The 15,619-nt window shown below is 36.8% G+C and overlaps 1 protein-coding gene and 1 pseudogene across 1 annotated transcript; one reads left to right on the top strand and one right to left on the bottom strand.

The window, feature by feature from the left end:
* The first annotated feature begins 7,736 nt into the window (after positions 1-7,736).
* On the top strand, positions 7,737-8,512 carry LOC130742655 (thymidylate kinase-like; annotated as a pseudogene).
* A 72-nt stretch (positions 8,513-8,584) lies between these two features.
* Positions 8,585-13,187, bottom strand: LOC130738926 (PLASTID TRANSCRIPTIONALLY ACTIVE protein 6, chloroplastic). The gene is made up of 6 exons (XM_057591114.1): positions 12,536-13,187; positions 12,361-12,429; positions 11,392-11,496; positions 10,263-10,382; positions 9,063-9,152; positions 8,585-8,946 (listed from the first exon to the last, which is right to left on the bottom strand). Exons 1-6 carry the CDS (start codon positions 13,019-13,021, stop codon positions 8,830-8,832), a joined length of 987 nt encoding a protein of 328 aa, XP_057447097.1. The 5' UTR covers positions 13,022-13,187; the 3' UTR covers positions 8,585-8,829.
* Between the last annotated feature and the right edge of the window lie 2,432 nt (positions 13,188-15,619).

Here is a 15,619-nt window from a genome sequence, read left to right as displayed (position 1 = left end):
ATCGGATATAATGGTGTTTAACTTGTATAGGTATTTGTGATTTGATTAGCTTTGTTTTTTTTCTAGGGTTTGAATATGACGGATAACTAGTTATGGTGTCACGGCCGCTCAACCATCAAATCAAAATGAAAGCATTGCTATTTTCCCATTTTGGAGCAAAGAATAAGGCTCATTTAAGTAATGTGTCAAAGGGTCATAGGAAGAAACAATTCAAATGTTCCAACCTCAATGGAAACAAGTGTGTAGGCTTATCTATCAAACTGGTGGATGATCAAAGATATCATGATTTGGAGTTTGGACAAACATTAATTGGTAACACCCTTGATTTGAAAGGTCCAAACGGAAGTTGCGGTCGGCAGAAACCACAACCCTCAAATCACTAGCTGTGGCTGGAAGGTTGCATGACATGACAAACTCAAACTCAAGAGAAAGAAGCTATATATATCTATGTATCACTACAGCTAGCTATATCCTCCTCCATGTATGATGTACCAGCTGGTTTGAAACAAATTCTGAGTCCTATATATATACATTATTTTACTTTTCGCCATTGAACATTTTTTAAAAAAAAAAATTACTCACTTTTCATTTCACCAGTAAATTTTAAAATATCAATTTAAAAATCACTGATTGGTAACTAAGCTCATTCATATATATTTTTTAATTGATATGATAAGCTTTTTTTTATGTGACATGAAACTTTTTTTTTATAGCATGACGGGGCTAAAGCCCCAAAAGAGAACCAAGAATGCTAATCAGCAGGAAGACTAAGAGAGGCGACAACCGTTATAGAATCCTAGTACAAGAGATTACGACACTCCAACAACGGGAAGTGTAAATAGCATGTGAACCCCAAAATTGAAGACGTGGGCATTCTTAGCTATGCAATCAGCTACCATGTTTGCTTCTCGAGGAGTGAGTTCAAACGAAACTGTAATACCATAGGGAATGCACCTCCGAAAATGCGAAGCAATCTCACAGTAAGGAGGGATATGGGATCCCGTAGAAGTCACAACAGCATGAGCTTCAGCTGAATCCGTTTCAATGATCACATGAGGGTGAGCTCTCTGAACAACAATGTCAACTGTTGTCTTGATTGCCATTGTTGGACAAAAGATCAAAAACACTATTTCAGAACAAAAGATTTTGATCCTACTTAAGCGCTAACTACTTCAAAAAAAAATTAAAATGAATAGTGGCAAAAAGATTTGGGCTGAAATTTTAAATTTAAAAAAGAAACCCTCAATAACAATTTAAAGTGATTTTTGGTAAACAAATATTTTCTGGTTCTCAGATCAGAGACAAGTCGATCGAGGGTTCTTTAATGAAAACACTTTTCAAATGTAGTGAAATTCAACGTTAAACTAAAGAGAAAATTAAACAAGATAATTTCGATCAAATAAAAAACTTAAAATAAAAGTGCATAAGAAGAAAAACTATTAAACGAAATTGCAAGTATAACAACGAAAACATAAGAGGTTCAAATAAATACATACTCAGTAGAACTCAAAGTATTGTATTCTTAGTCTCAATGACTTGGACATTTCATAGCACATATGGTTTTCTGAGTCTTAATTTGTGAACCCTTTCTTCAGCCTCTAAATCACCTACTTATAGGCCTACTTTGCAACTGCTTCATAACAGTTGTACTCTAAGGCATGAATGTGTGATTGCCAGCACTAAAGCTCCCATGATCCTTGTTACCTACGTTCTCCACTCCCCATGTTTCTTTGTTTGGCTTGGTGGTAGTAACTGCTCGCCCACTTGTTAGCAAAACTCGATCAACTTGCATGGAAGAGCCTTTTTCGATGTGTTAATCTGGACACCTGTCGATTTTATCCATAAATCGGCATTGATTGTTTGTAAAATGGCAATTTAACACTTGGTTAACTTTTCTTTTAATGTTGGTGTCATTATCATGACATGTCGATAAAGCACTACTTGGTATAGGTTTTTAGCATTTTAGCTTCGAATTTACTGGGTGTGAAATTTTGAGTCAACATCTCTATACTTCAAGGCTCCTACAGTATTATTTACAAACTTGAATCTAAGAAGTTTTTGTGGAAGGAGTTTCAAAGAAGAAGAAGGTGAATTGGGTGGATGAGAGTCTATTTGTAAAAGAAAAGAGAAGAAAACATGTTTGGTTGTGGGTTGAAGGAAGATATATATATGGTTGTGGGCATAGTGGAGGCGACAATTTTTCAATGGAAGGAGAATTGCTTGCACATGTGATGTCCATGGTGGAAGGCGTGCAGCTTTAAGGGTACACTTGTGTTGGATTCCGTACAACTCTTGAATGTACATGGTTAAATCATCATATAACTTTTTAGCAAAAGCTTATGTTCTTCCGTTTTAGAAAAAACTTTTGGAATGATTTGCACCCTTGAAGGTTAATTAATTATTCTTCGTAGATTTTGATTCTTAATAAGATTCCCACTAAACTTCACGAGATGGGAAGGACTAAAGGATAATTTTTATTTTATTTTTTGTTTTTTGGCCACCAGTCTTCACGGGGGAAAGGAGTTTCACATGACTAATCTGGCTCGGGATACGGTAGTGATGTCTTTGGCCACAAAGGTATTTTTTTTTAAATCAGAGATGATCGAACACGGGTCAGAAGCCTAGGCAAAATCCCTTAAGAAAATGCACATTCACCACTTATGCCACCCCTTGTGGTTGGACTGAAGGAGAATTCGACAAACATATAAATAAAAATAAAAAAATGAAAAATAATCAAATTATGAGGAGTCGGTACGTATAGAGTGGTCTAAAAATATTTTGGTTTATCATGGACAAATGATTAATAACTGTTAGATGTATTCTAAGAATATTCTTTAAATTACCGGTTATGAATTATGATTGAATAAGTGATAAAAAAAATAAATGACAACCTAACTTAACTCAAATTTCACAGGCCACTATAGCTCAGACGAAGTGACGATGGAGAACGAAAATCTTTTGGTGATGGCTCAAGTCGGTTAAAACCCTAAAAGACCAATTGTAGAAATCTACCTTGGAGAGACTTCCGACATCAACGGTCCATGAGTTGGTGAGTTGGCCGCAGGAGGCGATGTCGTTGGCTATCCAACCCTCGGAGAGCTGGGCTTTAGCAGATATTGATAGGTGCTTGAGGATGATGGTGGCAAAGGTACCCATGACAAGTGAATGACATTGAAAAGTCTCTGGTTGGATCTTGGAGGTGAGTGAGTTCAACACAAAGATGTTGAATTGAACCCTAAGTTTTAACTAGGTGAAGAGATAAGTATACATGTAGAAATGTTCAGGAACTGATCTCAGAGTCTCGGGGGATTAGTCTCATGGTTGTCGGCTGTGGGGATACCTTGGGAAACCAAAAAAGAAATGTTCAGGAACTTCGAGGGATTACTTCTTGGGAAAATCGTCGCTCGGTGCTACTTTTATAAGTTTCCTCACTTCTTCCTCAAATTCGGGTGGAAATGATCACTTACTTTCTAAAACTTCTCTATCTATCTAACCCTTCTTTTTTCATAGAAGAGGGAATCTCAAGTACTTGAGCACCTTTAATTTCCGATAACCCACAACTTGGAAACAAGTCCAAATCGAGGTCAGTAGAGTCCTCAAAGGGAAAAAATCCTACTTGATTCACAAGTCCAATATTTCTTCTCCAAATCCCTAATTATTTATAGGCTTAAATACTCTGGAGGTCCCTGAAATTGCATGGAGTATGAAAATAAGTCCTTAGAATGTTTTCCCGATTTAGGATCCCTGGAATCTTTTTTTAATCTAAATGAGTCCCTACTCGTGTTCCATGCTTATGTGGCTCAATTTTTACACAGTCATCAACTCCACGTGTATTTTTTCTTTTTCTTTTATTCCAAGTGTGTTAATGAATTATGATTAACAACTAAATCTCAAAATTAATCTCTATCTAATTAATCCCTAACTCTATCAACCCCTAAACCCAAACTCCACCCCAACCCCAACTCCACTAGCCACCGAAACCCACCCTCCACCCCCACCCCCACAACCACCTGCAATATTGGTAAAAAAGTAACCTAATTGCAGAAGGTGGAGCATGTCGTGAGCAATGGCGTAAAGGGATGAGGTGAGAACTGAGAACAATTGAAACAAAGATGTTTCGAGTGGCGGTGCGATGGAATTAGAGGCCAATGGCATCTTCTCTCCCTCTAACTCACTTCTTTCCACTCAACCCTAGGCCTCGATTTCGCACCTCCAAACTCTTCTGCTCCGTCGTTCTGCTCCGCCGTCAATGACTCTCCGTCTCCTCCACACCGCCGGCCATTCCTGCACCACTTTCTACTTCAAGATATGGTTTCAAGTACGCCTTCCATAATCCTCCACACACTTCTTCCTTTTCAAATTTGCATAATTTGTAACTGTTGCTTTGTTGTTTCATTTTTAGGAAGATTTTGAGAACTACTGGTTGGAATGCCCCTGGGAAGAGGATTTGAAGTATGCCAAATCTGTTTGCAATCAGGTTAATTTAGGTTTATGGTTCCTTTTGATTTGAATTGATAGAGTTAGGGATTAATTAGATAGGGATTAATTTTGAGATTTAGTTGTTAATTATAATTCATTAACACACTTGAAATAAAAGAAAAAGAAAAAGTACACGTGGAATTGATGACTGTGTAAAAATTGAGCCACATAAGCATGAAACACGAGTAGGGACTCATTTAGATTTTAAAAAAATTTCAGGGATCCCAAATCGGAAAAAAAAATTATAGGAACTTATTTTTATACTCTATACAATTTTAGGGACCTCCAGAGTATTTAAGCCTTATTTATATTAACTCCTTATCGAGATCACTAAATGATCCATGATAAGAAAAAATTTCTACAATTTGTAAGGGGATTGGAGCAATTTTGATTGCACACTCTAAATTAGGATTGGTGTTAATTGTTATTGTTGTCCTCACTTCAATTTCCCCTGTTAGTAATTGAAAATTTAAAGTAATTATTTATCTCATATTGCTAGCACAACATCTCGAACTTAACCATTTTATTATTAAATCCATTACATTTGGCATGAACTTGTCAAACTTGACATTGCATAACATTGCATGTCAAGCTGGAGGGCTTCTGTTATGGCCGGCTCAAAATGGTCATTAGGACCAATATTGTTCTGATATGCCCGAAAGATTAACAGTCAAAGTGAATATCTTGTTGGTTGGTAAGGACTACGAAAGCGAGATTAATCTCATCCAACAATCATCAGCCAAGCAAAAGTGGAGTGGACATGATTAAACGTCTAAATATTGTCAAAGCGTAGTCATTATCTCGGAAGTCATTCACGATGGTTTTACTAAGGTTAAGTGATTCAACTACACTTCACATCAGACTCAATAAACAATGGTTGATCATTTAATTACATATACATTATTCATTTTACTCATTATGTCCACATTGCTAGAAAGACTTTCGACACAAGAAGCCGTTACCATGGTCCCACAAACCATCGGCTCAAATACCACTTTTTGGGGGAGACAGGGGAGCCCACGGGCCAAGGAGCCAGACACCAAGAGATATCGACGCCACATCTTAACCCAAAACCTTAAGGCATTAGGTTTATGAGTCACATCTCTTATAAAGTCTTATCATCACCCATACTTAACCATTTATTGGTGAGGTCTGAAACCGCCGCAAGGAGGCAAGAGGGCTCCACAACTCAATTTCAATTTTTGGAAGAACATACAAACCCTTATGAAGGGACAGTTTACATTTTTCCAACTCCGACACAAATACGTTCTTAAACTCTTGACATAATTTGTTAATGACAAACTATCAATTTAAAGAGGTCTTACACTAGTCTTGCTTGCTGTTGTGATGCAGTGACTAGTCAAACACATAAAAAGAGATTTTGATGAGATGTTAAGATGGAACTACTAGGGTTCATCCTTCAGACTTCAACCAAATCTAGATTTCATATAATGTTTAGATTGCCCTTTTTCTTGTAGCCTTTTTCCGACTTCTTCAAGTCAGCTTCAGAAGAAAGCTGTTTCATGTAAAGAAACGGTAGAAACCTGTATATGTGTACGGTAAAATTTTAATTTAAAGAGTCAAATCCTAATGTTATCAAAAGCCTAAAACTATCTATAGTACTCTTTCTTCTATGCAGGCTACGAGGTTAAGCATTGTACTCAAAGATAGTTGACTACTACACTGTGGCCTCCACAGCATGACCTGAGGGTAAAGGAAATGTTCTTTGCTTCCTTTTTGCATGCCACTATTTCAACTTCTCAAAGCTTCACAAATCTTGTAGATTAGATGAGGCGGTCATTGTTTTCTGTTCATTTGTGATTCGTATATGGGTATAGGCTTAGAGTGGTAAGAGCAGGAAACATAGGCAGACCCTGAAAAGGAATTAAAGCAGACAAATTCTGGTTATCCCATGTTATTGCCGTAAGACCACTTCCCCATTGACACAGTGTTGAGTATTGTATTATAGTTTTTAGAAGTAATTTCGTTTTATTTTCAAATGAAATTATTTGTTAGAAAGTAGAAACTCTTGATCATTATTTGTTGTAAACGTAGCTGTAGGGTTTTAAAGACGACATTTGGAAGACCTTGAGGACTTTTTGATGTGTTTAATTACAAAAGACAATGCACTTTTATTTAAATGTTACACTTTGTAGCACCTTGTTAGAATTGATTTTAGAACATAATTTGATACCAGGGCAGTGTATACTGACATTTTGAGGCATAAGACGAATATGTTAAAGTAACTTTCATTTAAAAATAAATTTTAAAAGTAACTTTCAATTAGGTTTTTCAACTTTTCAAAACCAGATTCATATTTTCTATTTGTCATTTTTAGCTCTTGCAAAGAATAAGAATAAAAAAGTATAAATAAAATAATATTGTAAATAAATAAAAAATGATAAACAATAAAATTTGAAACGTGAAAAATGAAACAATTAGAAATTTTGTAACATTTTGATATCAAGTATTTCATTTGATAATTCACTTTGATGTAGAAACAATGCAAAGTTTCTTTTTTTTTTTAAAGAAAAAACAATAAATTAATAGGAAACTTGTACAATACTATATATATATATTATATGAGTAATAAAAAATATTAACTGTTATTTTATTGTTTCACAAAAAAAAAATTGTTTCAAATTCCCACATTGCAAACTTAAAATAATGTTGACGCTTTTAAAAAACAACACTAAGAAACTAACGGTTAATATATTATTGTTCCAAATTCCCTATATTATTTGAAAAGGTAGAAACCAAAAAGCTCATTCATTAATGCTGTGGTTGTTCCTAATGTTCATTTCTGCTTTTGTTGTTCTAATGGTTTTGGTTTTATTCATTTGTTACCTTTCTTTAATTTTCTTCCTGTTTTTTTTTTTGTGTATTTTTTTTATACATCGGAAAGATAAATTGCACCCGTCAGGAATCGATCTCTATACCTCCCCTCCTAATTCATATGTCCCAAACTCCTAACAGTTCAACTATCCTACGGGGGACTTTTGAAGTATTCTTTGTACTTCCGATTCAATACAAATTTGGCTTATTTTACAATACACAAATCTTAGCACATAGAAAAATCATAAGAAGACAAGTTGGTGGGGTGCAGGTTTCATTAGTACATTTTCTTTTTTATTTGGGGGCCTGTCTGGCCTTGGGCTATACACGGCCCTGTTTGATACGAAAAAGCTTAACCTACTACACTAGCAAGCTTTTAAATGTGTATAGAAGCGATTATCCAACCCTAATTAGTCACAGATATGATTTATGGCACTTACATCACAGCTCTAAATACACATTGAGTTTCAGAGCACTAGTGTTGCAGAATTCATTGAATTCTCGAGTGAAATTCTCCTCTAAGTGTATCATGGAGGGAAACAGAAAGGAGTCTAGAGGTGCCTTAGTTGTTCTAGAAGGCTTGGATCGTTCTGGGAAGTCTTCTCAGTGTAGCAGACTAGTGTCCTACTTGGAGGGGCAAGGAATCAATGCTGAACTATGGAGATTTCCCGACCGAACCACGAGTGTCGGTCAAATGATATCTGCCTATCTTACTAACACATCACAACTGGATGATCATACTATTATTCATCTCCTCTTCAGTGCTAACCGTTGGGAAAAGAGATTGTTGATGGAAACAAAGCTGAAAACTGGAACAACTCTCATTGTTGACCGTTATTCTTATTCTGGGGTGGCTTTCTCTTCTGCCAAAGGACTTCATTTTGAATGGTGTAAGGCCCCAGAGATTGGCTTGCTGGCTCCTGATCTCGTTGCATACCTTGACATATCACCAGAGAAAGCTGCAGAAAGAGGAGGGTATGGAGATGAGAGATATGAAAAGCTCGAGTTTCAGAAAAAAGTTGCTGAGAGTTACAAAGTTCTTCATGATCACTCCTGGAAGGTTGTAGATGCTTGCCAACCCATAGAAGATGTGGAGAAACAGTTACAGGAGATGGTACTTGATTGTGTCACAGAATGCAGTAAGGGGAGGCCACTTTCCCCTTGTGGTCGATATGAAATGAACAAATATGCCATATAAGATCTGGTCACCCAAGTTTATCTATGCCTAATTCTGGTTCTTTCATTCCTATTTACCAGAATTACAAATTTGTTTGTTAGGTAATTCTGGAGAACGTATAATATGCTTTAGTGTGGAAGTGATGAAGAATTCTTGAGTCAACAATTCTTTTGCAGCAGTTTTCCATAACCATAATGATTAGTGACATTTTTATCTTGACAGACTACAAAAAGCATTGGAGGGTTATGTCTAAATTGCCTGTATGCACATGCCAGCTCAACCCCTATATAATGCTGAGTATTATACCCAGAGGAAGTCTTTGAATGCGTGCTTCTTAATCAAAACCAATTTGAAATGCTAAAGTCTCTTAGCTTTCTAAGATGCCTCTCCATTTCTTCTCTGGTTTCGATCCACTCTTTTCTTTCTATTACAGTTGTTGGATCATATCTTTCACTCTGCATATAAAATGGCATATCAGAGGTGCAGTGTAAAGATCATAAATAACAATGGCATATCAGAGGTGCAATGTAAAGATCATAAATAGCAAGAGATTCAGGAAAGAAATAGTTACCGCATGTATTATTTTGAAGGATCTTCCTTTATCAGCTATAACAAGCAAGTCACTCTTTCTATCTCTAGTTCTCCCTCCAGGAACTGTTACCTACAAAAGGGCACATTGATGATTAGGTTAAACATAAACATTACATACAACACCAGATTGACGAACAATAACTAGTTTTTGTGATAGAAACTTCATAATAGAAAAAATTATATATTACATATGATTGATTATGCAAAACAACAGCTAGCCATCAACACTGGAAAAGTGATCTGGAGTGTGAGAATTTATATCGCAATCAATATACCAACATAAAAAGTTGTATCTACAAGCATAATATATGTCTCTAACTCCCAACACGGGGTAAACATACATGTTATTGAACAAGATTTGTGATCCTACATCAGTAGTCTAGGTCAAAAGATTAGGTCCATATTTCACACACACACACACACACACACACACACACATATATATATATACACACATATATATGGGTGTATCATGTGAGCGTGAGGTGAGAGGAGCTAATATTGGTAGTACAGAATAATCATGGAGGGTCAAAATTGTTTTTCTTAAATCTAACTTGACCATCCATTATGATTATATCATCAAGATCAATTCCTCTCATGAGAACATGCTCACTTGGTACGCTTCCTCTGGTGTGTGTGTGTGTGTAAACCGACACAGCAAGACAGAGAGAGAGCGGGATCAGTTTAACTTTTACAAGATTAGATACACATAATCATAATAATGAATAGCTGGATCGATATCAATAAAATTTGCATTCTATCTAAAGTTATAAATAGTGTAGGAGCTTTGAAAGTTCTACCAATCCCTATTTATGTATGTACATACACAGCAGATTTTATATTTGTGTCTGTGTGTGTGTGTGTGTGAGAGAGAGAGAGAGAAATCATCCAGCTTAAAACTTGGTATGGATCCAATAAATTTAACCAGCGTGCTTTACTTCTTCAAAACAGTATCAAATGTGTTTTCAAGGATTTCAACTAAGCTTCTAGAGCAATAAGCTTTTAAGCAAAGGTGCGCCTTCCATGAATTCATTGTCTAGCTAGCACTTCAGAAGAAATTCTATAAGCGACAAAAGTAAACTAAATTCAAGGATGAAAAAATATGACTATGAAAGGCAACAAGAAATTGTAACAAAAACAGCAGAAAAGTTTCCAAAACCAACTAAGATTGAATCCTTACCAGAACTTTGGCTCTGGTAATTGACTTAGTTTTGGAATCAATAACATAAATCTCCTCAAAATCTAGCACAAACTCGGGGTCACCCAGCCTCCGGTTTTTGTAGTGTTTCGTCAAGAATATCTGCAACAGGAAAGAAGTTTGATGAGGGAGACATCTTTAGCAAAGAAGGACACTCTTTTAGTAACAGTTAATTTCTTTTTTTTTTTCCAATGCTTGGACTTCTTGTAATAATTAATAATAAATTTTGCTCTCTAGTACACGGAGTGAGACCCTACAGGAAAGATGTAAAAATCAATTACCATCCCCGCAGAAAGGGGAAAGATTTTTACCGCATAGTCAAAGCCAGAGTTTTCACAGCTTGTAGCAGCCTCAATAAAAATAGGAAAAAAAAACAAATGTCCATAGAGACAAATGGATGAACGAGATAAGATGTAACAGCCTCGTTAGTACATTTCTTGATCAAGATATGTAACCTAACATTTTTAACACCTTGCCTCAATAAAATGAAGCCAGAAAATAACCTGTCAACATCTCACCTCAACTAGTAATATAGAATGTTATCTCCCAAATCAAAGGAGACATGTCAAGCAGACCTCTCTTAGTTATTTAATTCTATAACGTATGAATTGAGTTCCATTCCTTCATGCCATATAAACTTCCTAAAGTCACTCTTCCCTCACTCATTTAATGTTCTATATTCAGTGACCTAATTCCTAAAGCACTAAAAAGAAGCTAACATATTCACTCAAATACTAGTTGTTGATTTCCATTTTTTCAGTGCGTAATGACCATGAACAAGTTACAATGCCTCTGGCCCCCCGGGGAAGATACCCGCCGGTTTATAATTGATCAAGTTAACATAATCCTTAGAGAAGTTAGATCTATTTTATATCCTTTTTTTATAATTATCCATTTTATAACACAAAACTTTACTAATTTTGATATGGGAACTCTTGAGCAGTGTCCAAAGGGCATTAGTTAAAGAATCAAAAGAAAAAATTCTTATTGAAAGTGTAGCATTTCATGTTACTAATGCATTGAACGCTAGTTAAAATAGAAGAGACAAAGTTGCAAGTATCACAGTAGTTTAAATATTACTTAAAGCCTCAAATACAATAGTTGGCCTTGCCTTGTAGATTTCCCTCTCAGATTTATACAGAGGATCTCGAAGTGCATCAACAGGTGGCTCTGTCACATTGTCGCATCCAAAATCACTCTGCGCACATCTAATGTACTGCATATTTGGGCAAAAAGAAACAAACCATTAAAACTGGAAGTGATTAAGTACATGTAAAAGGAGAAACAGCAAAAAAAAATTCAATTAAATGAATCACTCTCTAAGTGTTATCTGTTTTGCACAGCTTCATAAACTGCCAAGCATAAACATAAATCGTAAATATGGATGATCCCACCATCTCCCAATGCACCGTGATACCAATAAACAGAAAGAAGTACTCAAACTCTTAACATTGAAGTTAAAAAAAACGCCATGTCTTTCTATTATTAGATGAAGCAACATGTGGTAGGGGGAAGAAAACTCTACTAACATGTAAGCAAAAATTTCCCCGCACTTGTGATATAAGATACCTATTAATACGATTAGTTGAAAGAACAATTTAATCAGTTAAAAAATAAAAAGAGTGGGAGCTCTTTTCAAGGTCTTCTACAATGTGTTTGGGCAAACAACTTAGTTAAGCACTAATGGCAATAAGCGTTTGTCGCATAAGCGCTTATTCATAACCTAATTTAAGAAACTTGTTGAAATAAGCTCAAAATAGGTTATAAGTAAGTATAAGTACTTATTCAGAAGCTAATATAAAGAGCTTATGAAAATAAGCTCAAAATAGCTAGCTTATAGGTATAGGTCATAACAGATAAGCTATTTACATAAGTTCTCCATAGCACTAGCATAAGCGCTTGTAGCATTTGGATACGGGCGTATTGGAGCTTACCTACTAAATAAGCTCCAATATTTTGCATCCAAACTGCTACGAGCTCAAATAAACGCTTAATCTACACCTCTCTCCGCGTAATCCAGTTGCTACAAGGGAACTCGAATGACGTAAACATATGAAACAAAAGCATGGAATTTATTTACCTTCGGAGGCATTGGAGCTAGAACCTTGGGAATTGAATAAACATCTGTATCCGGAGGAGTAACATACATCTACAACCAAAAATTCAAGTCAAAAACAAAAACCACCAACAACAACAACAACAAAAACAGAACAAACTAGTCTACAACTACAACTAGGACACAACGAAGAACAAACCTCTCTGAAATCATACACATCGTTATCAGGGTCAGGTGGCTTCCTTATGAAGAAGTCACAATCAAGCAAGCTAAACTTGTGGAACTCATCCTCGTTGATTCTGTAATCCACCACCGTCTCAGGGTCCCACCCCTGCGTAGACACGAAGCTCTTGCTCTCCGCCACTGCGATGTCGAGGTCGGCGCCGGAGCCGGAGGGCTCGTACTCGATGTCGAAGTCGCGCTTGTTGTCGACCTCCTCTACCTCGTCGTCGTCCATGTCGTAGTCGTCGGGGCCGGCGGTTTCGATGTCGGCGTCGCCGTCGTCGACGCGGGTTAAGAAAGGGTTGCGCGTGTGGTGGTGGAGGGAGAGGGAAGAGGTTTTGGAGAAGGGTTTGGGTGGGAATGGGAGGGAGGAGAAGGGTTGAGGGTTGAAAGAGAGGGAGGGTGAGAGGAAGAGGAGTGAAGTGGTGGCGGTGGTGGTGGTTGTGGTGGTGGAGAAGGCCATGGTGGTGTTTTCAGACAGTGAAAGAAAGAAGGAAAGTTAGTTCACTTCGTTATTTTGAAAGTGGATTAGATTGGCAGAATCCAATTGACAAAAATACCCGCTTCGAGGGAAAGGAAAGGAGAGGAAGGAAAGCAGAGGAGGGGAAACGCTATATTTCCCTTGTTTGGTTTTTGGACTATTGGTAAAGGCTTTCCATCCCTTGGTTCATTGACCATATGATATTGTCTAATGTCGACAATGTGGCTTCTTCTACAACAAACACACCAATCTCACCACAAAGTTATGTAACCACAAGATTAGTGCAAAGCCCTCATGCTCCTAATGGCCACAGTAATTGCTGCCAATTTCAAACTCTTCCAAATGTCATCTTCGTTGGGCGGCATAGGTGATTTTTAGTCATCTCCAAATAATTTCTTACAACTTGTGAATTGTTCTATCGTCTCTACACGCCGACTATTAGTATACATGTCGCACAATCACGTGTTGAGATACTCGAGCCTATAGCTGACCTACTATGTTATGGTCGTCGACTCACACATCTAATATCGACCCATGCCAATATGAACTAAGCAATACGACTCAAACCAAATCGCGCTCCTTAAGGCCTAAGAGACAACTACCAAGACACGACCCATAAGAAGGTTACAACCTCTACACCCCTTCTTATCACGATGTCATACAACAAATGTAACTCACGCCTTCCTATTCGCTAAGTTAGAAAGCGTGAAGGAAACTCATTGGATGCAAGAAACACTAGGAAGTGAGACTCAAGTTTAAACAAGTAATTGATCACCCAATAAGATCAAATCGCTTCCCAACGTATCTTGCTCCTAAACCTTCAAAATCAATTTCATGCTTAGACCCTTCCCCTCGCTCGAGGCTAAGCATAATAGTCTGTCGAGCAAAGTTCCATCGTCTATCAAGATACCGCAAGGATAATCGACCTAGAAGATATAAACACTGATTGTGAAGAATGATGCATCTAGGAGCACGAGAAACGTTGATATATTCTTACAACAGTTGTTATATGCCTATATAAGGAATCACTAGAGAATCATCAAGTACACACAATCTAAACCCTAACTCCTCTCTAAATAGGCTTTCCTTCAAAGACTACCATGTTAGAATGATTTATAGGGAATGAATCACTATTAACTTTTAAATCAGTCTGTATCTTGTCAGCTATTCTTAGTGGTCTGAAAACTACATAGTTGTTGGTAGTTTGGTTGTAAGACTTATGCCCCTTGCAATATTTCTTATTCTTCAATTCTTCAGTCGTAGGTATATATCTTACGGTATTATTCTTACGAATTTATTATCGTCATATTGATAAAAACTAACTGTATAAATAGTGACCTAAAAACTACATAAGAATATGTCTGTTAGCTTGGAACGTATTCTATGTGCAACAAGGTTACATACTTCACTTTTTCTTCTCTTGAAGTCACTACGATTCCTACATGAGTAGTTTTATATTTTAACGTCGTCAAACATTGTCCATAACATAGTGACTATAAAGGTGATAATTGGGTATAGAATGAATCATGTGGAGGAATTTGAGTGATGTCGATGGAATTTGTCTCTCCTATGTTACAGGAGTAAATATCTACAACTCACTTGATAGAGTAAGACTTTGAAATGCATGGTCATGCTAAAAAAAATGGGTTGCAGAACTGCAACCATTGCATAATAGTTACATATGAAAAGCACCAAATTTGAATACAATGTGAACTAACGTGTGAGATATCCCAGGCGCGTACGAGCCACAATTATAATTTGTCTAATCAGTCAAAGGTGGTATGTTCAAACCACCAGTTTTAGTGGGTTTTTTCTTTCATTCCTCATTTTCTCTCTCTACATATGCAATTTAAAAATCTCCTTAAAACGATTTATTATGTCACAAAGACTAAACAACCCTAATTTTAATGTCATACCATATTTGAAAGTTACCTTGATATTTTTTTGTTACAAAGGAAGAAAAAATTACCTTGATATGATATAATTTATTGTCAAAAAGAAAGTTCTAAAAAGTAACCACATTATTTTTTTGTCTCACTCCACACACAAAATGCATGTGAAACAACTTTACCACCAAGTCACAAACCATGTCAATGGTCTGCACCATTCGTGAATATAAGAGGGGCTTTCACTCGTTCCACAGTTCTCATTGCACTCAACTCTCAACTTTCAGTGTTCTCTACTTTTTCAATGGCTCAACTCTTCAGGTCCGCTAGTCTCCGCTCCATCTTCGGTCTTCGCCACACCTTCTTCACGCCATCTCCATCCTTCTCCAGTTGTGCTTTGAGCTCCTTCGCTCCCTCCGATAGCAGGAAGTCGGAGGGTCGCCAACTCTCTTGAAAGCTATGGGTGCATCAGGCCTTGAATTAAAGGTAAGTGGTAAATTAAATGCAAGTGGGTACATCCGACATTGAATTTTGGCTTTTGAATCCTTGCCTCACTCACCAACTCAAATCTTTTGTGCATTTGATGGAGAATTAAAGGCAATTGGTAAACTCATTATTTCTTGGTTTTTTTATTACTGATGCCTCTATTTACATATTGTAAAGCATTAGTTAACTCTTTCACAGTGGATAATTG

Source organism: Lotus japonicus, chromosome 1 (genome assembly GCF_012489685.1).
Source record: "Lotus japonicus ecotype B-129 chromosome 1, LjGifu_v1.2".
Taxonomy (NCBI): Eukaryota; Viridiplantae; Streptophyta; class Magnoliopsida; order Fabales; family Fabaceae; genus Lotus; species Lotus japonicus.
This window is presented reverse-complemented; position numbering and strand designations above follow the sequence as displayed.